Source organism: Ranitomeya imitator, chromosome 5 (assembly GCF_032444005.1).
Source record: "Ranitomeya imitator isolate aRanImi1 chromosome 5, aRanImi1.pri, whole genome shotgun sequence".
Taxonomy (NCBI): domain Eukaryota; kingdom Metazoa; phylum Chordata; class Amphibia; order Anura; family Dendrobatidae; genus Ranitomeya; species Ranitomeya imitator.
In genome coordinates, this window is record NC_091286.1 from 199,043,687 (window position 1) to 199,069,644 (window position 25,958).

A 25,958-nucleotide genomic window follows, 5' to 3' on the forward strand; every position below is an offset into this window, starting at 1 on the left:
TCTTGGTTGACGGATTGAGGTCCGATTTTTCCTGATTTACCATCCAGCCTAAAGATGCCAGGGTATGTAGGACTGATTGAAGGTGCTCTCTTAGAGTGGTGTTGGAGGGAGCCATAACAAGAAGGTTGTCCAGGTGGGAGATGATACAGATGTCTTGCTTTCTAAAGAAGGCTACCACCTCTGCCATTATCTTTGTAAATGTTAAGAGAGCCGATGATATACCGAAAGAACCTTAAACTGGAAGTGATATATTTCTTGATCTAGAGTAACCGCAAATCTTAGATACCAGTGGTAGGACAGATGGATGGGTACATGGTAATATGCTTCCTGGAGGTCTATGGTAGCCATGACAAAGTTCTTCCCGATCAATGGTATTGTAGTTTTTATTGATTTCATTTTAAGGCGTCGGTACACTGGTTCAGCTTTTTTAAGTTGATGATGACCCGGTAATTCCCACTTGGCTTTTTTACTAGAAACAGCCAGGTGTAATGGCCCTGACCACGTTCCGCTTCTGGAACCAGAGCTATTACTGGTTGAGGGCAGAGCAAAGTACTGCAGTGCGCAGACGCCAGGCCTCTCTGAATTTTTCCGGCGCCTGCGCACTGCAGTACTTTGCTCTGCCCTCAACAGGTCAGACAAAGTACGCCTGCGCCGGATCCGCAGCGTGAAGACAAGAAGAGGACGTCATCATAAGAAGATAGGAGGCCCCGGACCGGACCTGCGACGTCCATCAGACCGGACCGCAGCGGGAACGCCCCTGGGTGAGTATAATATAACTTCTTTTTCTCATCTTTCAGGATACATCGGGGGCTTATCTACAGCATTACAGAATGCTGTAGATAAGCCCGTGATGCCGTGGACTTAGCTCTTCTTCGATTTTGGAGGTGACAGGTTCCCTATAAGAATGCGGTTCATGAGAATCTGCTTGAGGGCCCAATAAAAGGTCATCGAGAGTCGTAAATGGCCCTGGGGCCTGAGGTTCCCCACCCCTGCTTTAGGGACAGGAAAACACTGGGGATTCGGGAAGGGGAGGGCTATTTAAACCTCTTGTTTCCTGTCCCTAATTAGGATGGGGAGACAACCTTCTGTGTGCTGTTGTGGAGGGGATTAGAGAAAAATAAGTTATATTATACTCACCCTTTTGGCGAGTAAAGTACTGCAGTGCGCAGGGAAAGGTCAGAGGCCCAGGGCCTGCGCACTGTAATACTTTGTTCTGCCCTCAACAGAGCAGAGAAGTAAACCTGCTCAGGAGCGCTGATGCCGGGGAGTGATGAAGAAGCAGGAGGGCAGCATCGCAAGAAGGTGGGAGGCGCCGGACCGGACTTGTGGCACCCATCGGACTAGACCGCATCGGACCGCCCCCCGGGTTGAGTATAATAAAACTTATTTTCTTCACCTGCAGGTCGGACCGGGGGCTTATCTACATTATAGAATGCTGTAGATAAACCCTGAAAGGCAGTAGCCTCATCTTATAGCGGCAAAATCTGCTGACAGGTTCCCTTTAATGTTTGCAAATGCACACAGGAACAAAGACCTTAATTTTTGGAGACATGTCCTGTGGTCTGATGAAACTAAAATTGAACTTTTTGGGCATAATGACCATCGTTACGTTTGGAGGAAAAAGGGAGAAGCTTTGAAACCTAAAAACACCATCCCAACTGTGAAACACGGTGTCAGCATCGTGTTGTGGGGTTGTTTCGCTGCAGTTTTCTCATGATTCCATCTATTTTGTGAAGAAGACTATGTGGCAATACTGAAGCAACATCTGAATACATCAACCAGGAAGTTAAAGCCTGGGCGGACATGGGTCTTCCAAATGGACAATGACCCGAAGCATTCTTCCAAAATGGTAACAAAGTGGCTTAAGGATAACAAAGTCAGTGTTTTGGAGTGGCCATCACAAAGCCCTCATTTCAATCCTATTGAAAATTTATGGGCAAAGTTGAAAAGGCAGGTGCGAGAATGGCAACCTACAAACCTGGATCAGTTACACCAGTTTTGTCAGGAAGAATAGGCCCAAATTCTGACAAGCTTGTGAAAGGATATCCCAAACGTTTGACCCAAGTCATTCAGTTTAAGGGCAATGGCACGCAATAAAAATGCCTTAAAACATTCTCTCTCTCTCAGTCTGGCATTTGGCAAATATTAATAACTAGATAGTGGCCCGATTCTAACGCATCGGGTATTCTAGAATATGCATGTCCACGTAAGTATATTGCCCAGCGACGTAGTATATTGCCCAGCCCCGCAGTATATTGGCCAGCCACGTAGTATATTGCCCAGTCATGTAGTATATTGCCCAGCCACGTAGTATATTGCCCAGCCACGTAGTATATTGCCCAGTCACGTATTGCCCAGCCACATAGTATGTAGCACAGCCCACGTAGTACGGTCTATTACCCAGTCACGTAGTATATTGCCCAGCCACATAGTATATATAGCAGAGCCACGTAGTATATTGCCCAGTCACGTAGTATATTGGCCAGCACAGAGCCACGTAGTATAGATACTTAAAAAAAAAAAAAGAACCATATACTCACCTGCCAAAGGCCCGTTGAAGTCCTGCTATGCTTACCATCCGCCGCCTTTCCCGCTCCTCGCCACGCTCCCGGGATCGCTCCATTGCAAGCGGCAGCTTCTGGTGCCAGGGCTGGTGTGAGCAGGACCTATGATGACGTCGCGGTCACATGACCGTGACGTCACGGCAGGTCCTTGTCGCACACCAGCCCTGGGACGGGATCGGAAGCTACCGCTTGCAATGGAGCGGTCCCGGGAGCATGGCGAGGAGCGAGAAAGGCGGCGGATGGTGAGTATAGCAGGTTTTTTGTTTTTTTAAAATTATTTTTAACATGACATTTTTACTATTGATGCTGCATAGGCAGCATCAATAGTAAATAGTTGGGGACACACAGGGTTAATAGCAGCGGTAACGGAGTGCGTTACACCGTGGGCCGTTACCGCTGCCATTAACCCTGTGTCAGCGTGAGTGCAGGGGATTATGGAGCGGGCGCCGGGCAGTGAATGCAGGGGAGTAGGGGAGGGACTAATCGGACTGTGGCCGTCGCTGATTGGTCGCGGCAGCCATGACAGGCAGCTGCCGAGACCAATCAGCGAATGAATAACCATGACAGAAGGACAGACAGACGGAAGTACCCCTTAGACAATTATGTATATGGATTATGGTAATCCTAGCTGACCTAAAATGGAAAAGGTTTATTCTGATTTCATGTCAGATATTGGGAAAAACATGCATATGTGTCTTTTTATATAAACTTCTAGTTTCAACTAATTATCTATATCTCTCTAACTATATATCTATCTCTCTTTTTCTCTATATCCACACACACACTTGTGCTCAAAATTTTACATACTCGGCAGAGTTTTTGCTTTCTTGGCCTTTTTTTTGAGAATTTGAATGATAACGCCAAAACTTTTTCTCCATTCATAATTAGTGATTGGGTGATGACATTTGTCCAACGACTGAGTTTTCTGTTTTTAAATCATGACAATCCAAAACATCCAAATGACCCTGATCAAAAGTTTACATACCCTGGTGATTTTGGCCAGACAACATGCATAGAAGTTGACACAAATGGGTTTGAATGGCTACTAAAGGCTACTAAAGGTAACATCCTCACCTCTGACCTGTTTTCTTGTAATCAGTGTGTGTGCATAAAAGCTGAGTGAGTTTCTGGGATCCAGACAGACTCTTGCATCTTTCATCCAGCCACTGAAATTTCTGGATTGAGAGTCATGGGGAAAGCAAAAGAATTCTCAATGAATCTACGGGAAAAGGGAGCTGAACTGTATAAAACAGGAAAGGGATACAAAAAGAATAAGGAATTGATAATGCCAGTCAGCACTGTTCAAACTGTCATTAACAAATGGAAAATCAGGGGCTCTGTAAAAACAAAACCACGGTCAGGTAGACCAACAAAAATATTGTCCACAACTGCCAGGAAAATTGTTTGGAATGCAAAGAAAAACCCACAAATAACATCAGCTGAAATAATGGACTCTCTGAAAACTAGCGTTGTGGCTGTTTCAAGATGCACAATAAGGAGGAACTTGAAGAAAAATGAGCTGCATGGTCGAGTCGCCAGGAGAAAGCCATTACTGTGCAAATGCCACAAAGTATCTCACCTACAATACGCAAATCAGCACAGAGACAAGCCTCAAAATTTCTGGAACAAGGCCACAACCATAAACGTTACATTTGGAGAGAGGTCAACAAGGCCTATGATGAAAGGAACACCATTCCTACTGTAAAGCACGATGTGGATCGCTGATGTTTTGGGGATATGTGAGCTACAAAGGCACAGGAAACTTGGTCAAAGTTGAAGGAAAAATGAATGCAGCACGTTATCAGCAAATACTGGAAGCAAATTTGCAATCATCAGCCCGGAAGCTGGGCATGGGACATACTTGGACATTCCAACATGACAACAATCCAAAACACAAGGCCAAGTCGACCTGTCATTGGCTACAGCAGAATAAAGTGAAGGTTCTCAGTCTCCTGACCTCAATATCATTGAGCCACTCTGGGGAGATCTCAAGCGCTAGACAGCCCAGGAATTTACAGGAACTGGAGGCTTTTTCCCAAGAAGAGTGGGCAGCTTTACCATCTGAGAAAATAAAGAACCTCATCCACAACTACCACAAGAGACTTCAAGCTGTTATTGATGTTAGAAGTGGCAATACACAGTATTAACCCCTTAGTGACAGCCAATACGTCTTTTAACTGACCTGAGATATAAGAGAATAGCCTCCCCATACAGGTGACAATCCAGCAGCTGTCGGCTGTACACTATAGCTGACAACTTGCTGTATCAGCTACGATCAGTGTTTGCACCGTTCAAATCTGTTTAACCCCTTAGATGCTGCTGTCAATAGTGACTACATCATTATAAATGGTTAACAGAGTGTGGGGCTTCCTCTTTATACAAATTGGTGCCCTCAGATCAGGATTGTGTGGTCCTGATGTTTGCCATGGCAATTCATGACCAAATATTGGTTGGCTGTAGTCATCTGCTCAGAAGTTAGAGGCATTTAGGTGGTAAAAATGCACATTTTCACTTCTGTCATACCACTTTGCATTAATTCCTGTAAAGCACCTGAAGGGTTAATAAAGTGCCTGACAGCAGTTTTCAGTATGTCAGGGGGTGCTGTTTTTAAAATGGTATCACGTTTGGGGGTTTCCCAATATGTGGGACCCCTAAAGTCACTTCAAACATGGATAAGTCCCTAAAAAAATAAATTTTGTAAATTCCCTTGAAAAAATGAAAAATTACTGCTACATTTTTAAACCTCCTAAAATGCTAACAAAATAAAATAACATTTTACAAATGGTGCTGATGTAAAGCCGACATGTGGGAAATGTTATTTATTAATGTTTTGCTGTGTTTTGACTTTTTGGATTAAAGGGATAATTATTCAAATTTTGAAAATTGCTAATTTTTTAAAATTTATCTCAAATTTTTGATATTTTTTATAAATAAACACAAAACATATTGACCTAAATTTACCATTATCATAAAGTATAATGTGTCACGAAAAAAAACAATCTGAAAATCATTGGGATTTGTTGAAGTGTTGCAGAGTTATTACTACACAACACCAAATAACGTATCCTATCGTGGTTAGCCAAACATAATATAAACACCTATAAGAAGAGGCACCACACAAAAGTAGGCATATAAAAATTCCTTTATTAATAACAACAAGACCACTAAGTGGTCATAAAATTGCCTAAACAGGCAAAAGGTGAAACAAAACAGACACAAGACAAATGGTGGACAGAAAACCTGGATACAACAATACAAAATTCATATATATTCAGTAAAAATAGAAATAATACACATATGGAGTATGAGTAAATAACCTCACGCAGCAAGGCAGATATAGTGGAGTACGACAAAAGAAATCAATAGACAAGTGCTATAATAAATGCTTAATACATAGAAAGTAACAAGGCATAATCCACCCATTGCACACAGACCCGATATGTACCATGTGGAAAGTAGCAAGGCTAAAAAAGCCATATACAAAAGGAATTTTTATATGCCTACTTTTGTGTGGTGCCTCTTCTTATAGGTGTTTATATTATGTTTGGCTAACCACGATAGGATACGTTATTTGGTGTTGTGCTCTATCTTTCCAGTCTCTTTTATCCTATCCACTATGGACTTCAGGAGCAGAGATGCTTCCTGGACGATACGCGCTCAAAATATTTTCTCTGATGAGACTCCACAGACGCAAGATACAGCTCAGAAGACTGCACTCAAAAAAACCTTGTCTAACCTCCTTAACCGGCGAACACGCACATGGTGGAATAAGGTATCACTTGAAAATTATATCAAGAAGGGGCTTACCCCGCGTGGTTTAAGGGTGCAAGTCTTTCCATCTTTTCCGGTTGAGGACGACGGTTTTCGTCTCCGTTGGGAGACTGCATGTAATACATGTTCCTCAACTTTTATGAGTATTTTAATTGAGATAAATATTAAGACATTGGAGGAACTAGAGATGGAAATCGGTGAAATACAGAAAAAACTAAACGCTGAATGTTCTAAAGATGAGATTGAGTCAATTAAGGAGATGGAGAAAAATATGATGGAGTGGGAGAACCAGATCTCTGGCACTAAAACTAGAAAATTCCAGAGAGACCTAGAGGACAAAAATTCAAATAAAGTCTTCAAGTGGAACATGAGGAAGGTGACTAGGAGGGATATTTCAACGGCTGAATCTACAGACGCGTCCATGACAGGGGTGTCAACCACGTCTTCCACCAGTAGCACAAGGTATCCCCTTAGATATAATCGTAGAAGATATGATTACAAACATGGTGGGAAAAAACAGAGAGAGCCTGCCCGTAACCCAGGAACTAGCCACGCTACCTCCCAATTGAAGGTAATTAACCTATCTAAGGTACCATTGTCTGTTGATCATATTTCTGTGCTGGGTCATGGTTTGTCTTTTTCTCCGGCTTCCAATTTTGATAGGTTTTCGATGGTGAAGGATCTATACCTATTCGCCAGGAAACTCACGTTCAAGAAAATGTTTCATAAGCAGGAGGATACCTCTACGCTGCCAATCTTATCTGACACACAGATCCTTGGAATCTTGGAGGAATTGGCGGGAGAAGCAGAAGGTCAACCGAGAGGTAATTTCCCTAGTCACCTCCTCCCCAAGTCAACTAAGTTCCCACAGATCTCCACTTACCCGGAGATTGATCTGTTTGTTCGACTCGTTATGCGAGATATCCAAAGTGTCCCTGAAACAATTCTTAGAGACAATCTTACGCCTCGAGAGAGAGTGGCCCTCAAAGAATTGCAAAATCTGAAATCCGTGGTCATTAAACCCTCGGATAAAGGCGGCAATGTGGTGGTATGGCCCATTGAATTATACGAGAAGGAGATGTTAAAACAACTACATAACACTGAGTGCTATAAGCGTTTGACCTTTAACCCCCTCTCGAAATTTAGATCTGAATTAGAAGAGCTTCTCATGAAGGCCGTTGAACAAGATGTCATCACTATGAAACAGATGGAAGGACTCCTGATTGAAGACCCGACTGTGGCGGTAATTCACCTATTACCTAAAATCCATAAGGATCCAGTGACTCCCCCTGGTAGACCCATAGTGTCGGGGATCAACAATATTTGTGACCCCCTATGTAAATGAATCGATTTTCATCTGAAACCCCTCATTGAGACCCTCCCGTCCTATCTTAAGGATACTACAGATGTCCTTAGGAAGCTAGAGGGGATTCATCTCGAGGAGGATATGTGTCTTGTAACGTGTGACGTTGAGTCACTGTATACATCAATCAGGCACAGGGATGGTATACGGGCCACTCAATGTTTTCTTGAATCAGGTGGTTTGGATCAGGCACTGTGTAACTTCCTTGTCAGTGCCCTGTCATTTATTTTGACACACAATTTTTTCTTCTTTAAGGAGTCCCTCTACCTGCAGCTCCAGGGGACTGCTATGGGGGCGTCTTGTGCGCCCTCGTATGCAAATCTCTTCCTGGGGCTGTGGGAGAGGGACATCTTTCAGACCAATCCTAACAATTTTTGTGCTGGAGTTGTGGAGTGGTGGCGCTTTATTGATGATGTGCTTTTGGTGTGGCAGGGGTCAGAAAGGGATTTGCGTTCCTTCTTTGACCACCTCAATAGCAATGATCTGAACATCAAGCTTACCTACAAAAGCAGTAGACAACAAATTGAGTTTTTGGATGTCCTTATCCAAGTCGATGAACTTGGTGACATCCAAACGGATCTTTTCCGCAAGAAAACGGCAGCCAATACATTACTCCATGCCACCTCCCAACATCCTAGGCACCTGCTCAGGAATATCCCTACTGGGCAATTCTTGAGAGCGAGAAGGATTTGCTCTAACGATTTGTATTTTGAAAAACAGGCCAATGATCTACGCACGAGATTTGAAGAACGTGGGTATGGCCGGAAGTCAATTTGCCAAGCTTATACGCGGGCACGCCTGAGCAACCGGAGTGAGTTGTTACAATTACAAACCAAGGAAGGACAAAACCCATGATTCTAAGGTATGTTGTATCTTCGATTATAATTCTCGGAGTGATGAGATTTTCAGGATTTTACAAAAACATTGGTCTATTTTGTCGCTTGATAACACTTTGGCCCAATTTATTGGCGATTCCCCTTCGGTAACTTATAGAAGGGCTCGCAACCTAAGGGACCACTTGGTGCACAGTCACCACAAAGGTGATACATCCAAATTTATTTTTGGTTCCAAAGGCCCAGCATGGGGCTGTTACCCCTGCAACAAATGTGTGGCATGTAAAAACGTGGTGAGAGCCAAGGACTTTGTCAATTCTGACTCGAGCAAAACATTTACCATCACGTATAGCATCAACTGTACTACTAGAGCCGTCATATACCATGCCACCTGTTTGTGTGGCCTTATTTATGTAGGCATGACGACTCGCGAATTTCGTAGGCGTGTCAGAGAACATATCCTGGACATCGAAGGGGCTAAGGACATCAGCGATACTTCAATTCTCAAACCTATTCCACGTCACTTTCGGGAGGTACACAACTGTGATCCCACTGGCCTGACTTTCAAAGGCATCGATAGGGTCTTTATAGGACCACGGGGGGTAATTGGAAACGCTTATTAGCACAAAAAGAAACTAAATGGATCTACAAACTCAATACATTATCTCCAGCCAGACTAAATGAATACAACAGCTTTCAGCCGTTTTTGTAATGGGTAACGTCGTGTACGTCACTTGATTTTCTATTCCCAGCTTTGCTCCAGTGTGTTTATCCTTGTTTTTTTATTTGCGCTTTTTATTTGCGTTGTTTATCTGCATTATCACTAATTAAAATGTGATTAAAAAATTATCTATTTTAATGTGTCTGAGCTGTTCTTTGTCGTTGGTTATAATCTTTATTTTTTATTTAGGTTTTTGGTCCCAGTATTGTCGTTGTCCGTGTGATGGAGCACCTCCTTCAGTCCATATTCCCTTGATGTCTACAATCACTATTATATTGGTGTTTAATATTGATTATCGTTATATCACCGGAGTTATATTGCTGTAATATTTTCTTATATTTATATTTATATATGTATATGTATGTTCTTTATAGTGTACACTATGTATGTGTCTGCTGCGCTAATGTATTTCTTATCCGGTTTGCCAAGTGCTTCACCCTATGGGTATTAGTACATTTTGCACAATACGTTTTAGTCATTTAGTGTTTACACTTTTATCATTGTCATCCCCCTTTTTTTATATGTTTATTAATACGTTCCCTTTCAGCTTATACCCGGTTCTTCACTTAGCATGTTCTGGTCTCTTAGAGGCTACATACCTATATATATATACATACCTATCTATAATATAACGCTGGGAGCGTCACTCTGTCCGAAGCCTCTATAGACTGCGCAAGCGTCGGCGCAGTCTGGGCCTCACAGAGCGACGCTCCCGGGAGATCGCGGTATGCGTAAGCACTGAACGCATACCGCGATCTCCACCGGAGAGTCAGGGACCGCCAGGAGGGAGGGTAAGTATACTCACCTTTCCCGGTTCCAGCGCTGCTTGCGGCTCCGTCTCCCGGCTCCTCTGCTCCCGGCTCCGGAGGGCACGGACTGCGCAGGCGCCGATTCCTGCTGCCGGAATCGGCGCCTGCGCAGTCCGCGCTTTCCGGCGCCATTTTCTTGAAGACACACTCCGGCTCCACTGCAGGTGTGTCTTCAAGAAAATGGCGCCGGAAAGCGCGGACTGCGCAGGCGCCGATTCCTGCTGCCGGAATTGGCGCCTGCGCAGTCCCCACTTTCCGGCGCCATTTTCTTGAAGACATACCTGCAGTGGAGCCGGACGATAGGCGAGTATGGTATTTTTTTTTTTTTTTTATATGGCAGCAGCATTCGGGGGCATACACACTGGAGCGGGGGGCATATAATACAATGGTGGCGCAGGATGGGAGCAGCACATGACAGAACGGGCGCAGGATGGCAGCAGCACATGACAGAACGGGCGCAGGATGGCCGCAGCACATGACAGAACGGGCGCAGGATGGCCGCAGCACATGACAGAACGGGCGCAGGATGGCCGCAGCACATGACAGAACGGGCGCAGGATGGCCGCAGCACATGACAGAACGGGCGCAGGATGGCAGCAGCACATGACAGAACGGGCGCAGGATGGCAGCAGCACATGACAGAACGGGCGCAGGATGGCAGCAGCACATGACAGAACGGGCGCAGGATGGCAGCAGCACATGACAGAACGGGCGCAGGATGGCAGCAGCACATGACAGAACGGGCGCAGGATGGCAGTAGCACATGACAGAACGGGCGCAGGATGGCAGCAGCACATGACAGAACGGGCGCGGGATGGCAGCAGCACATGACAGAACGGGCGCGGGATGGCAGCAGCACATGACAGAACGGGCGCAGGATGGCAGCAGCACATGACAGAACGGGCGCAGGATGGCAGCAGCAAATGACAGAACGGGGACGCAGGATGGGAGCAGCAAATGACAGAACGGGCGCAGGATGGGAGCAGCAAATGACAGGATGGGAGCAGCAAATGACAGAATGGAGGCGCAGGATGGGAGCAGCACATGACAGGATGGGGGCGCAGGATGGAGCAGCACATACCAGGATGGAGACCATATACCAATATAAATGCTCGCCACCCGGGCGTAGAACGGGTTCAATAGCTAGTATATATATATCGTCGTAGTTTTTCTCACTTCACTGCCTCGTCACTGGTGGCGCCACCTGCTGCTTTATTTGCCTGCTGTGTATCAGGCATGCACGCGTTGCCGTTGCCAGGTTACCACTATATGGTGGCGCTGACACGGCAACTTGACCTCTCTTCACGCTATCTGTTCACTTTGCGGCCGGTCACCCGGAAGTGTTTCATGCAATGATCGCCGCTCTTTGTACATCACGGAGTACTTGACTTTCAGCTTCACGGTTGTGTACCGGTTTATGGTGCGGTCTTCCGCAAGACTTTACTTGGTGGTTCTTATGTATCGGCATCCGTTGTGTATTCATTGCCAACACTATGGCAACGGTAACTTCCGGTTTTCTAGCGCTAGCGTTGCACAGCTGTGTACACTCTTGTGGCCATTAAACACATATAAAAAGGTACCTGCCCAACGTCTATCCACCCCTTGACGAAGCATTTCCTTGCGAAACGCGCGTCGGGTGTGGTGGACTCCTGGTTCCTCTCCATCATGTGGGTATAATCCTTGCCGCTTAGGCACCTTTAGTGGTTTTACTTATATAAGGTTATGGCGTCCTCTCTATTGCCCACGGACTTGTGTATATGGCTTTTTTAGCCTTGCTACTTTCCACATGGTACATATCGGGTCTGTGTGCAATGGGTGGATTATGCCTTGTTACTTTCTATGTATTAAGCATTTATTATAGCACTTGTCTATTGATTTCTTTTGTCGTACTCCACTATATCTGCCTTGCTGCGTGAGGTTATTTACTCATACTCCATATGTGTATTATTTCTATTTTTACTGAATATATATGAATTTTGTATTGTTGTATCCAGGTTTTCTGTCCACCATTTGTCTTGTGTCTGTTTTGTTTCACCTTTTGCCTGTTTAGGCAATTTTATGACCACTTAGTGGTCTTGTTGTTATTAATAAAGGAATTTTTATATGCCTACTTTTGTGTGGTGCCTCTACTTATAGGTGTTTATATTAGAGTTATTACTACATAAAGTGACACTGGTCAGATTTTTAAAATTTGTCTCCGTCACTAATGGGTTAAGAACTGGGGTATGTGAACTTTTGATCAGGCTCGTATGAATGTTTTGGTTTGTCATTATGATTTAAAAAGAGAAAACACAGTAGTTTGACAATAAATGGCTTCATCCAACCACTAACCATGCGTGGAGAAAAAGTTTTGATGTTATCATTCATATTCTCTGAAAAAAGGCCAAGAAAGCAAAAATTCTGCTGGGGTATGTAAACTTCTGAGCACAACTGTAAAATATATATGGCCATTTTTCCGGAGGCCTCTGCATTACAGCAATGGAAGTGCGGGGACTCCGGGCTTTCATAAAATATCCACCGAACCTGCCACACCAGCCTGGTACTGGAGTAAGATCATTGCCCAGCACGTCGGACCACCGAACACCCCAGCCCAGGGCCAGCAGAATCGCCCGACTCCTGCTGTCGCCACACTCCTGGTAAGTACATCCAGACTATAAAACGCACCCCCATTTTCCGCAAAAAAAATTTGGGGAAAAAGTGCATCTAAGGGTATGTTTCCATGGTCCGGATATGCAGCGTTTTGAACGCAGCAGATACCTGCTCATCCAAAGCGCTGCCGGATTTTGTACGCGCGGTGATTCCACATGTGTTCATTGAATACATGCGAAATCATCGCATCCTATACATAGGATGTGAGGGAGCATAGCATCATTGACATCACCTCTATTCACTGAAGCTGTTCTCGCAGCCGGCCTAAACTGCTGTGACTTCAGAACCGTGGGAAATGCCAGGGATGAGGTCATAGCAGTTCATGGCGGCTGTGAGAACAGCTTCAGTGAATAGAGGTGATGTCACTGATGCTGTGCTCACTCACAACCTGAACCGCACTGAACTCTTGAGCATGGGAAAATCAACTGGTATTCTTCCCACGCTCAGGCTGCCGTCACACTAGCAGTATTTGGTCAGTATTTTACATCAGTATTTGTAAGCCAAAACCAGGAGTGCGTGATAAATACAGAAGTGGTGCATATGTTTCTATGATACTTTTCCCTTAATTGTTCCACTCCTGGTTTTGGCTTACAAATACTGATGTAAAATATTGACCAAATACTGCTAGTGTGACAGCAGTATCAAGAGTTCATCTGAGTGCAGGCTGTGAGGGAGCACAGACTCAATGACGTCAGCGCTTGTCTCTGAAGCAAGCGCCAGCAGCGTCTCATTCATTCCCCAGTAGTTTACAGCCGGGGCGGTCGCATTAGCACCACTCCAGGTTGTAAACTGTATATCCCCTAGATATGGATTACGGCGTAGGACTGAACGACAGACAGCTATGGGTATATTGTTGGTTTCTTTGTTTTCTTTATTACAGGAGATCGAGGGCTTTGCATGGATTAGCAGAAACAATAAAATGGTCAAACTGTGTTGTGTTTTATTTCATTAACCCCTTAATGACCGGAGCTTTTTTCAGTTTTGTGTTTTAGTTTTTTGCTCCCCTCCTTCCTAGACCCATAACTTTTTCATTTTTCTGTTACTATGGCCATATGAGGGCTTATTTTTTGCGGGACAAGTTGTACTTTTGAATGACACCATTGTTTTTACCATGTCGTGTACTAGAAAACGGGAAAAAAATTCTAAGTGCGGTGAAATTGCAAAAAAAGTGCAATCCTACACTTTTTTGCTTGGTTCACTAAATGCTAAAACTGACCTGCCAATATGATTCTCCAGGTCATTCCGAGTTCATAGACACCAAAAATGTCTAGGTTATTTTTTATCTAATAGGTAAAGAAAAATTCCAAACTTTGCTAAAAACAAAAAGAAAAAATTGACCAATTTTCCGAGACCCGTAGCATCTCCATTTTTCGTGATCACGGATCGAGAGAGGGCTTATTTTTTGAGTGCCGAGCTGATGTTTTTAATGATACCATTTTGGTGCAGATACGTTCTTTTGATTCCCCGTTATTGCATTTTAATGTAATGTCGCGGCGACCCAAAAAAAGTAATTCTGTAGGTTTTAATTTTTTTCTCGTTACACCGTTTTGCGATCAGGTTAATCCTTTTTTTTTATAGATCGGGCGATTCTGAAAGCGGCGATACCAATTATGTGTATGCTTGGTTATTTTTTAATTGTTTTATTTTGAATGGTGCGAAAGGGGGGTGATTTAAACTTTTATATTTTTTAAAACTTTTTTTAAACTTTTGCCATGCTTCAATAGCATCCATGGGAGGCTAGAAGCTGGCATAGCCTGATCGGCTCTGCTACATAGGAGCGATGCTCAGATTGCTCCTATGTAGCTGAATTACAGCCTTGCTATGAGCGCCGACCACAGGGTGGCACTCACAGCAATCTGGCATCAACAACCATTGAGGTTTTCATTAGACGTCTGGTTGTCTTGCCGACGCATCATTGACCCCCGATCACGTGACGGGGATCAACAATGTGCGCATTTCCTGCTGGATGGCCAGAAGCGCTAGTTAAATGCCGCGGTCAGCGTTTGACAGCGGCATTTAACTAGTTAATAGGCGCGAGTGGTTCGCAATACAAAGGTGACATCAACCCCACAACTATTACCCTACTTGCCACCGCTACAGGACAAGTGGGAAGAGCGAGGCTAAGGCTGGTTTCACACAAGCGGTCGGGAGGGCTGCGAATGGCAGCGTACTTCCTAACTTCTGCCTGCTTGAAGCTCCGCCTACTTCTCCATGCGTCCTGCCTTGCCCTGCGTACCTATCTTTAACATTGAATACGCAGGGACGTGCGCTGTATGTGGATGCGTCCGCATGCGGTGATTTGATGTGTACGGCGGCCGCATGGAACGTAAAATTTTGCTTCAAGCAGGAAGAAAGGAGGAAGTACGCTGCCATCCGCAGCACTCCCGACAGCAAAAGTGAAACCAGCCTAAGTGCCGGAGTTGGTGCATCTTTCACATACGCCTTTTCTGGGCCGGCTGAGTGCTGATGTTTTTAGCTAGAGGGGGCCAATATCCATGGTCCCTTCCTAGGCTATTAATATCAGCCCGCAGCTGTCTGCATTGCCACCAGCAGTGATGGCCGGGACTAGGAGCAGTTCTTCCGATCTCGGCTGTACAAGGTATACATGTATTAATACAATATATGCCTTTCTATATCTTGTATAGCCAAGATGGGAAGAACTGCTTCTGCCTATATTTATATTAGACCAGTGGACATCGCTCCCAGGATTTTTTTTATTTTTTATGTTTTTTACAGGATTAACAGCAAAATAAAAAATGGCAATAATAAAATACACTACAGCGAGATGCCCTTAAGTGAACACACCTAGGTGGCTCAGAGTGGCGGTCGTCTGACTCCATAAAAGATGACAAATTTGCTTCGTTACACCTTTGGATTTTCCACAAATTAGTAACATTGCCCTTCCATCAACATATCCGTCCCATTTGATGCCTGCCACCTTTTTGCAATGAAGCTGTGTGCACATATGAGCCAACCTCTGACCACTACATCCTAAATCGCAGATTTGGGGGCTACACTCCAGGGATCCCTGCAGGTTTCCGGTACACGGTTTACATAATGTCGACTGGCAAGAAAGCAAAGTGGGGGCCTCACAAAGAACCCCGTGTCACCTGGGGGCCCCACATACCAGAACCCTGTGCCACCTGGGGCCCCCACATACAAGAACCCTGTGTCACCTGGGGCCCCCACATACAAGAACCCTGTGTCACCTGGGGCCCCCACATACAAGAACCCTGTGTCACCTGGGGGCCCCCACATACAAGAACCCTGTGTCACCTGAGGGCCCCCACATACAAGAACCCTGTGTCACCTGGGGGCCCCCACATACAAGAACCCTGTGTCACCTGGGGGCCCCACATACAAGAACCCTGTGCCACCTAGGGGCCCCACATACAAGAACCCTGTGTCACCTGGGGCCCCCACATACAAGAACCGTGTCACCTGGGGGCCCCACATACAAGAAACCTGGGGGCCCCACATACAAGAAACCTGTGTCACCTGGGGCCCCACATACAAGAAACCTGTGTCACCTGGGGGACCCGCATACAAGAACCCTGTGTCACCTGGGGGACCCGCATACAAGAACCCTGTGTCACCTGGGGGCCCTACATACAAGAAACCTGTGTCACCTGGGGGCCCCACATACAAGAAACCTGTGTCACCTGGGGACCCTACATACAAGAAACCTGTGTCACCTGGGGGCCCTACATACAAAAAACCTGTGTCACCTGGGGGCCCCACATACAAGAAACCTGTGTCACCTGGGGGCCCCACATACAAGAAACCTGTGTCACCTGGGGGCCCCACATACAAGAAACCTGTGTCACCTGGGGGCCCCACATACAAGAACCCTGTGTCACCTGGGGGGCCCCACATACAAGAACCCTGTGTCACCTGGGGGCCCTACATACAAGAACCCTGTGTCACCTGGGGGCCCTACATACAAGAACCCTGTGCCACCTGGGGGCCCTACATACAAGAACCCTGTGCCACCTGGGGAACGTGATAGTGGCAAAGTACAGCTCTGAGGCAAGAACAGGCATCGCGTGACTGACCACCCACATTCCGGGGACCAGGGGTAGGAGGCAGAGGCCAGGTATCTGGGGGCTTACTGACCCCAGCAGCCCACCGTGCCCAGTGCAGGGGTATCAGCAACACTAACTGTAGCGATAGAAGACCCCGACCAGGTTACAGCACAGCCTCCATTGCACTAAACATGGTGACAGCTGGTGTGGAAGGATCAGTTCAGTACTGCACCAGCAGCAAGGAGAGCCCCCCCCCCGCTACAGGGGGCACACCGAACAGTGGGGGCTTCCTCCAGGACACCTGTGAGACGGCAGAAGTACCTGCAGGCTTCATGGCACCAGCAGCTGCGTGCCATCTGCCCGACAGCCATAGGATACTCACAGCTAGCAAGACCGGAGGCTTCTGCCCATCAGCTGCTGCTCGTGTATGACATAAACACCTGGCAATGATGGGGTTAAAATGAGCCCTCCAGAGCCTGAACATGGCACCGCCTCTTCCTGCTCTGCAGCGGGGGCCGGGTGTCATAGTAACAGTGTCTGAGGATCCTGCTGTGGCTGCGCTAGAAGATCGGAGGTGGTTTGTGGCTGTGGGGTCGGACGGGTCAGTGCTGAGGAGACTAGAATGGAGGTGCTGCAGTGAGGTCCTCAGGACAGAAGGAGCTGGTGCAGGACCCTCAGGCAGTCTCCATTCTAGTCCGCTCTTCTGGCTCAAGGTTTTATTGGAGCAAACAAAGGTCAGACATGAATATTTTTTACACTGTTCTATATTTTATGTATTTGGTCCAGAAAAAAAAATTCCCTGATTAATAAAACTTACATTTTAACTTTTTAACGACCAGAGGTATTTTTGTTTTTTGCATTTTCGTTTTTTACTCCTCTTCTTCCCAGAGCCATAACTTTTTTTATTTTTTGGTCAGTATGGCCATGTGAGGTATTTTTTTTGCTGGACGAGTTGTACTTTTGAATGACACCATTGGTTTTAACATATTGTGTACTGGAAAACGGGAAACAAATTCCAAATGCGGTAAAATTGCAAAAGAAGTGCAATCCCACAGTTTTTTTTTTTTTTTTTAACATGTTCACTGAATGCTAAACCTGCCATTATGATTCTCCAGATCATTACGAGTTCATAGACCCCAACATAGGTTCTTTTTTATTTTAGTGGTGGAAAAAAAAATCCAAAGTTTGTTAAAAAAGAAAAACAATAGCTCCATTTTCCGATACCCATAGCATCTCCATTTTTTAGTGATCTCCGGTTGGGTGAGGGCTAGTACTATGGAGGACAGGGAATGAACTTCAATCCAATATTGCATGCAGCCAGCGGGTAAGGAAAGGGTGAATCAAACACCCAAAAACCCCACCTCTATGGCTGAAGATTGTTCCCTCCAAATTCAGGTGACAGAGTCCCTTTAATTTGTCACTGATGAGGCTCTTGCATGGACCTCACCTGATGTGGAAAAGAACTCTGACCTAAATGACTTAGTTTCCTTCATCATTGCTATGGATGAAGCGTTTGATGACCCAAATCGTTGTGCTACAGCTGAAACCAAGTTGCATAACCTACGTCAAGGGTGGCCCTCTGTAGCTGAATATAACTCCAAATTCCGCCGCTAGGTGGGTTGAGACCCCTGATATAATTTAGAGGGCTTTATTCAACTATATATCAAAATTGATCAGAGACTCACCGAACGAAGAAAGGAAAGACTGTGATTATTTGAAAACACCCCTAACTACTCCTTTACTCAATCAGCTTTAAAACACCAACATGAAATGTAAAGTGTTCCGGAAACTATGCAAATTAATGTAATCCATAAACTTCTCTCTGCAGTAGAGAAGGAGAGGCGACATACTGAAAATGTATGTCTCTATTGTCGAGGCACTGAACATTTTGCCATTCACTGTTCTAATAAGGCTATGTTCACACATTGCGGTTTTTACCACGGAACCGCGGCGATTTTGCAGCGTTTACAGTAACATGTAAACCCTATGGAAACCGCAAACCGCTGTGCACATGCTGCGGGAAAAACCGCGCGGGAACGCAGCGGTTTACAACCCGCAGCATGTCACTTCTTTGTGCAGAATCGCAGCAATTCTGCACCCATAGAAATGCATTGATCCGCTTACTTCCCGCATGGGGCTGTGCCCACCATGCGGGAAGTAAGCGGATAATGTGCGGGTGGTACTCGGGGTGGAGGAGAGGAGACTCTCCTCCAGGCCCCGGGAACCATATTTGAGTTAAAAAAAAAAAGAATTAAAATAAAAAATAATGTTATACTCACCTCTCAGCGCTGCACGCGGCCGTCCGGTCTCAGGTTTGCTATGCAACCAGGACCTGCGGTGACGTCGCGGTCACATGACCGTGACGTCACGAAGGTCCTTCTCGCACAGCATCTTTGGAACCGGACCGCCGCCTGCAGCGCCGAGGAGATCAGGACGTCAGAGGGTGAGTATATCATGATTTTATTATTTTTAACATTACTATTGATGCTGCATATGCAACATCAATAGTAGGGGTAAAATCCCGCAGCGGAACCCGCAGGACAAACCGCGATAAATCTGCAGGGCTAACCGCAGCGGGTTTGCCCTGCAGATTTATCAAATCCGCTGCGGGAGAACCCGCAGGGACAGGACGCTATGTGTGAACATAGCCTAAAAGGACCATAGCTTGCACAAATGCCAAAACTGAAAGCGATTTTGACCTTTTTGAACAACCAGATCCTGTTGTGCAGACCATCTCATGTGTAATGCAGGATAAAGGCAAAGAGCATAATTGGGAACTAAAAAATACAATGTTCTGCCATGTTAGATTCTGGAGCAGGAGGAAATTTTATGGACTTACACTCAATAATAACATAGCAAGTAGGACTAAATCCATGCCAATCGATATGGAAACTGTGGATGGATCACCTTCATCTTCTGGACCTGTTACGAGACAATTGAACTTGAAATTTGTATTGAACCGAATTATCATGAAGCTGTTAGTTTACAAGTTATTTCCTCTCCAAAATTTCCAATTATTCTAGGAATTCCTTAGTTTTCAATCCATAACCCAACTAGCAACTGGGCATTAAAGGGAGCCTGCCACCCCGTTTTTTCAATATGAGATAAAAATGTCGTTAAATAGGGCCTGAGCTGTGCTTTACAATAGTGTATTTTTTGTCCCCTGATTCTCCAACCATGCTGCCAAAATATCTTACTAAAGTCGCCGTTTTCGCCTGTCAATCACGCTGATCAAATGGGCGTGGTTAAATCCCAGTTTCTCTCCCCCCCCCCGCTCCTCGGCGTGTCTGACGTAAACTTGATTTGTGAATCGCACAGATCGCGCTCTTTTTTGGCAGTTGCGCAGTGCTCTTGCGCCTGCGCATTATGCTTTGCCCAACTGTGGGCATAGCATACAGCACATCACTGCGCATGCATCGCATAATGCGCAAGAGCAGAATGCACTGCGGAAATGCCAAAAAAGAAGATATCAAAGAAGGGTTCCTATGTTAAAGGGACTCTGTCTTGCCTTGCGCAGGCGTGTACTATGGAGGACAGAGAATGAACTTCAATCCAATATTGCAGCCAACATGCAGCCAGCGGGTAACGCCATGCCTGGGTCCTGCTGCATCGGGGGGTGCCCTGCCCGGAAAGCCATGCCTAGGTCCTGCCGCATCGGGGGGGCCGGTCCGATACGCCATGCCTGGGTCCTGCTGCATCGGGGGTTGTCCTGCCCGGAAAGCCATGCCTAGGTCCTGCTGCATCGGGGGGGGGGGGCAATCCGATACGCCATGCCCGGGTCCTGCTGCATCGGGAGGGGGCCGGGCCGAAAAGCCACGCCAGGGTCCTGCGGCATCGTAGTGTCAGTGGAGAAGGTCCAAGCCGGAGCAGCGGTGGTCACGGTGGTGGCGGTGGGATGTCCAACAGCACTCGTCATCGTGTTGGCGCTGTAGTGGAGTACACCTGTGGATGGAATAGAGGTGGCCGTGCAGTGGTATGCAGCAGAGGTAGGAATGGAGGTTAATCGTGACAGTGACGGCACAGTTGGATATGCCGCCACTGTCTGCTGTACATTGCGACTCTGCTGCATAGCCTGCACAAAAGCAACATTGCAGGCCTGCATCACACTGAGCTGGAGATCAGGGCTAAGGTGCTCCGACATGCCCTGCTCTATTTGGTTAAAAAAATGATGAGCTGGCCTCTGGAGGTCGGCTTTAACTTGATCAAGGCTTTTGGTGACATCCTGGATCCGGCAATTTAAGAGGTTGTGAGACACATCCATTCTGTCACCTAAAGCCTTGATTGCGTCGTGTAAAACCGAGCTCAAGTGCAAAAACTCGGGCATGACCTATCCGAAGCCCTCTGTCGCTGCCGGGATGAGCCCGCAAAAAAGGGTGCAGTGAAAGAGGACTGCGAAAGGGGAATACCTGATGGGCCAGCTCCCTGGTCTCCAGTGAGTGTGGAAGGCCCACCTGCTGCTGCGCTGCTGAATGGCTGGGACGGGTCTGTGGCTGCCGGCTGAAGGACCGCTCCAGAACCTGGGGCGACAGTCATGCTGGGTGTGCTGTGAAAAAAGGAAACAGAAAATTAATACCAAAATATAACAAGACGGTACATCCTGTGGAATTTGAAATTACATATTATGTCAATGCAATACAACCGAAAGCATGTGAGAAATACTTACGTTCTCATGAGAAGGACCGGTCTTAAAAAGGACAGCACACGATGGTACTTGTACAGTCGGAGCCTTGCTCCAGAACCACTTGCAGCACGATTCTCTTCACGCACGTCCTTGTTGAAGCGGTCCTTCATGGAACGCCAATGTGTTCTTATTTTCTCCACTGTGAAATAAAAATAAAATATAATGGTCAGAAAATGGACTTTTGGCTGTGCAAAGACAACTGTGTGTGATGAAAGAAACTCCGAAAAGTTTCTTTCATCACACACAGTCAAGACAGCACGGCCAAGGTCTGCTGTTTCACACTGCAGTGCAATACTACCAAATGCATTACGGACCCGTGGCGGGGCATTCTCCCAGCCATCCCACAACGCTTGTGCCACCTCACTCCATAAGCAGCGTAGTGTGCTGTTTATTGAATGCTGTAGATCCCGGCCATCCCACAACGGAACTCGCTCCTGGACAAGGGTTATCAGGAGATCGTTATCTATACGGTCATCGTCCCGTCGTGAAACCTAAAATTATAAAGAAAATCATTTAAGTTTGCTCAATCACATTAGGAAAAAAAATTAACAGATGATGAGAAATGGCATGAATATGAAAGTCAACTTAGAAAAGGATTCGAGAAGAAAAATGAAAAGAAATACAAGGGTAAAGAAAGGAAGATTCAAGAATATTACAATGAGGACAGTCTGCCTTGTATACATACCCGCTGCCGTCTTCCCACCGGACCTTGACTCCGCTGCTCCGTCCCTGTCTGTCCCTCAGTAGAAGTGCTCTAAAAAAAAAAGATCAAATCAAATTGTCACATGTGTCGATGTGACAGTGAATACTTACCAAGCTGACGGGCCAAAAACTCATCTCACTCACATGATCCACTTCCGACTGACGTGGCTCAAACTCCTCATCAGATGAAGACTCCGCAGAAGACATTCTGATGCATGTTGAAAGAAAAAAATTGAAGAAATTAGGACATGTAGATCCAAAAAATTGAAAATAAAGGCATTGGCTAGGATATAGAGCAGAAATGAAGAGAGACGTGGCAACACTCACCGATCCTGAGAAGCAGGCTTTACCTTTTATTAAAGCAGACATGAGACCATCTTCACGGCACGGGGGAGACAAAATAGAGGAGGTGAGCGGGGGAGAGGACTCACCACCCTTAAATCTTTCTGTGCTTATAGAATATAATTGTTCTAGGTTTTACACCAAATTATCTGCTGCCGATAAGGGTGCTTAACTAGATGGAAACTAAGGCTACTTTCACACTTCCATCTTCAAAATCTGCACAGGATCCATCAAGACGTTGAAATGACGGATCCTGTGCAGATTGTGGAAAACGTGTGCACTAGGCACGTCTTTCTGACGGACCCGTCGAGGCTATGTGCACGTGTTGTGTATGCGTCTTCACAGCGGTTTTCCGCTACAAAAACGCATACACAATACAAACCAGGTTAAAAAAAAATTAAAAATCGCAGTGTTCTCACCTACCGGCGTTCCCGCGCAGCGATGCTCTTGGTAGCTAGCGTTCCTAGTAATACACTGCGAAATCTCACGAGAAGTCGCAATGTGTTACTAGGAACGCTTGCTGCCGGGAGCATTGGTGACGCTACGCGGGAACGCCGGAAGGTGAGAATACTGCGATTTTATTTATTTTTTTTTTTTTTTAATTATTTTTAACATTATGTCTTGTTACTATTGATGCTGCATAGGCAGCATCAATAGTAAAAAGAGAGCGAGCGAGAGATGCTCTCTTTGAAAAGATGGGACCTGTCACTGGATTCCTGCTTTTCACAGGCATCGACGCATCCTGCGCCCATAGGCTTCCATTGTAGCCAGTGACGGGCAGCGCAGGATGCGTCGCTGACCGATTTTCCGATGTGCAGAAAAAACGTTCCTCTGAACGTTTTCTCTGCCCGACGGACCGTTTTTTATGCAGGATCCAGTGAAGAAGGGAAGACTCTGCAGCTAGTACCCCTTAAGCATAGTGGGCCCTTAGAATGATTTTCTCTGGTGGGCCCAAACTACTCCAGTCCAACGCTGCGGGTGTCATAGTCGGGGTGTCAGAGTGTCGGGGTGTCGGGGTGTCGGAGTGTCAGGGAGTCGGGGTGTAGGGGTGTCGGAGTGTCATAGTCGGGTGTCAGGTGTCATAGTCGGGTGTTGGGGTGTCAGAGTGTCGGATGTCGGGGTGTCGGGTGTCATAGTCGGGTGTGAGAGTGTCGGATGTTGGAGTGTCGGGATGTTGGAGTGTTGGGGTGTCGGGTGTCATAGTCGAGTGTCGGGTGTCATAGTCACTTTATTCTGATGTTTGACTTTGATAAATGATCATGTCCTAAAATGGACACCGTACATTTGCATAGCTGCCATCTTTGGAAGGTCAAGTTGGGGGTCATAAAAAGGTCACCATTAATTCCTATGGGAAAAAAAATTTAAAATGCAATTTAAAAAAAACAAACTACAAATCGGATCGACTCCAAAAATGCATAGCACACCTGTCCCCACCAAGGGCTTTGAAACGCCGCCTGAACGGGGTCTCTGCGCCGGGCGATTTGGGCCGCATTAATTGCGGGAAACGCGGAGAAGAAGAATAAAATATAAGAAATTGGATTACAATATGTTGCTTGAACTTAGGGGGTTCAAGCACCATAATAAAACTGATGAAATTGGCCTGGACAGAAATGATTGTACCCTTAACTTAATATTTTGTTGCACAACTTTTTGAGGCAATCACTGCAATCAAACGATTCCTGAAACTGTCAATGAGACTTCTGCACCTCTTGACAGGTATTTTGGCCCACTCCTCAAGAGCAAACTGCTCCAGTTGTCTCGTGTTTGAAGGTTGCCTTTTCCAGACAAAATGTTTCATCTCTGTCCAAAGATGCTTAATTGGATTTAGGTCAGAGCTGATAGAAGACCACTTCAGAATAGTCCAATGTTTTCCTCTTAGCCCTTCTTGGGTGTTTTAGCTGTGTATTTTGGGTCATTATCCTGTTCTAAGACCCATGACCTGTGACTGAGACCAAATTTTCTGACACTGGGCAGCACATTTCTCGCTGGATTCCCTTGATAGTCTTGAGATTTCATTGTACACTGCACAGATTCTAGACACCCTGTGCCAGATGCAGCAGAGCAACCCCAGAACATAACAGAGCCTCCTCCATGTTTCACAGTAGGGACAGTGTTCTTTTCTTGATATGCTTCATTTTTCCATCTGTGAACATAGAGCTGATGTGCCTTGCCAAAAAGTTCCATTTTTGTCTCATCTGTCCATAGGACATTCTTCCAGAAGCTTTGTGGTTTGTCAACATGTAGTTTGGCAAATTCCAGTCTGGCTTTTTCATGATTTTTTTCAACAATGGTGTCCTCCTTGGTCATCTCCCACGAAGTCCACTTTGGCTCATACAATGCTGATGTTCCTTGAGCTTGAAGTTCACATTTAATCTGTTTAGAAGTTTTTCTGGGCTCTTTTGTTACCATTCGTATTATCCGTCTCTTTGATTTGTCATCAATTTTCCTACTGCGACCACGTCCTGGGAGGTTGGATCTTACATTTCTGAATAATATGTGCAACTGTAGTCACAAGAACACCAAGCTGCTTGGAGATGGTCTTATATATTTTACCTTTAACACGTTTGTCTATAATTTTCTTTCTAATCTCCTGAGACAACTCTTTCCTTCGCTTCCTCTGGACCATGATGAGTGTGATACACACCATGTCACTAAACAACACAGTGAGTATCTGTAGCCCTATATGCAGGCCCACTCACTGATTCCAAGATTGTAGACACCGGTGATGCTAATTAGTGGACACACCTTGATTTAACATGTCCCTTTTGCCACATTATTTTCAGGGGTACCATCATTTCTGTCCAGGCCTATTTCATGAGTTTTATTTTTTTCAAAATTCTGTTGAAGCATGGTTGAAATGCAATGTCTGACTTTCATTTGTTCATTTTCATAGATCTTTTATTTATTATTACAGTAAATACAAATGGAATAGGTAGATATATCGATGTCAGTGATAAATACAATTAGTGCAGTGTGTGTGCAGCTTACTGTACATGTATTTAATTAATAAAATATTATTTTTCTGAAAAAAAAATGGCATAACCAGCAGAGGGAAAGCCGAGGGCTGGGAGACGATGTTTATAGTCTGGGAAGAGGGTAATACCCATGGAGCTACTGGCTATTAAAATGGGGGACTGCGGTGACCTCGGTGAGATCCCCACTAGCACCATGAGAAAGTCGCATGGGGCAGAGACGAACTCACCTCTGCACCATGCGAATTTTTCACAGTGTTCTCACAGTGTTAGCAAGGATCTCACCGAGGTCACCACAGTTCAGCCTGGCTGGGAACGCAGCCTCAGTGACATCATCGCTAGTCACTGAGGCTGTGCTCGCAGCAGCTGATTCACCTGTGGTTCTCAGCCAGGACGGTCACATCTTGGCACTGTCCAGGTTGAAAACTATTTCTTCCCCAGACATGGATTATGGCGTGGGACAGAATGACAGACACGTATGGTATATTGTTGTTTTTTCATTTCAGTTTTATTACAGGAAATCGAG

The 25,958-nt window shown here is 45.7% G+C and overlaps 1 protein-coding gene and 1 long non-coding RNA gene across 2 annotated transcripts in view; one reads left to right on the plus strand and one right to left on the minus strand.

Moving 5' to 3' along the window:
- The window catches only part of CCSAP (centriole, cilia and spindle associated protein), a 63,425-nt gene extending 46,196 nt beyond the window's left edge, over positions 1 to 17,229 (minus strand). Inside the window, exon 1 of the mRNA XM_069769497.1 lies at positions 17,118 to 17,229. Coding sequence (XP_069625598.1) covers positions 17,118 to 17,219 — 102 coding nt within the window. The 5' untranslated portion in view covers positions 17,220 to 17,229. The remainder of the gene's footprint in view (positions 1 to 17,117) is intronic.
- A 30-nt stretch (positions 17,230 to 17,259) lies between these two features.
- The window catches only part of LOC138681715 (uncharacterized), a 53,393-nt gene continuing 44,694 nt past the window's right edge, over positions 17,260 to 25,958 (plus strand). Inside the window, exon 1 of the long non-coding RNA XR_011321970.1 lies at positions 17,260 to 17,469. This is a non-coding gene — a long non-coding RNA (uncharacterized lncRNA). The remainder of the gene's footprint in view (positions 17,470 to 25,958) is intronic.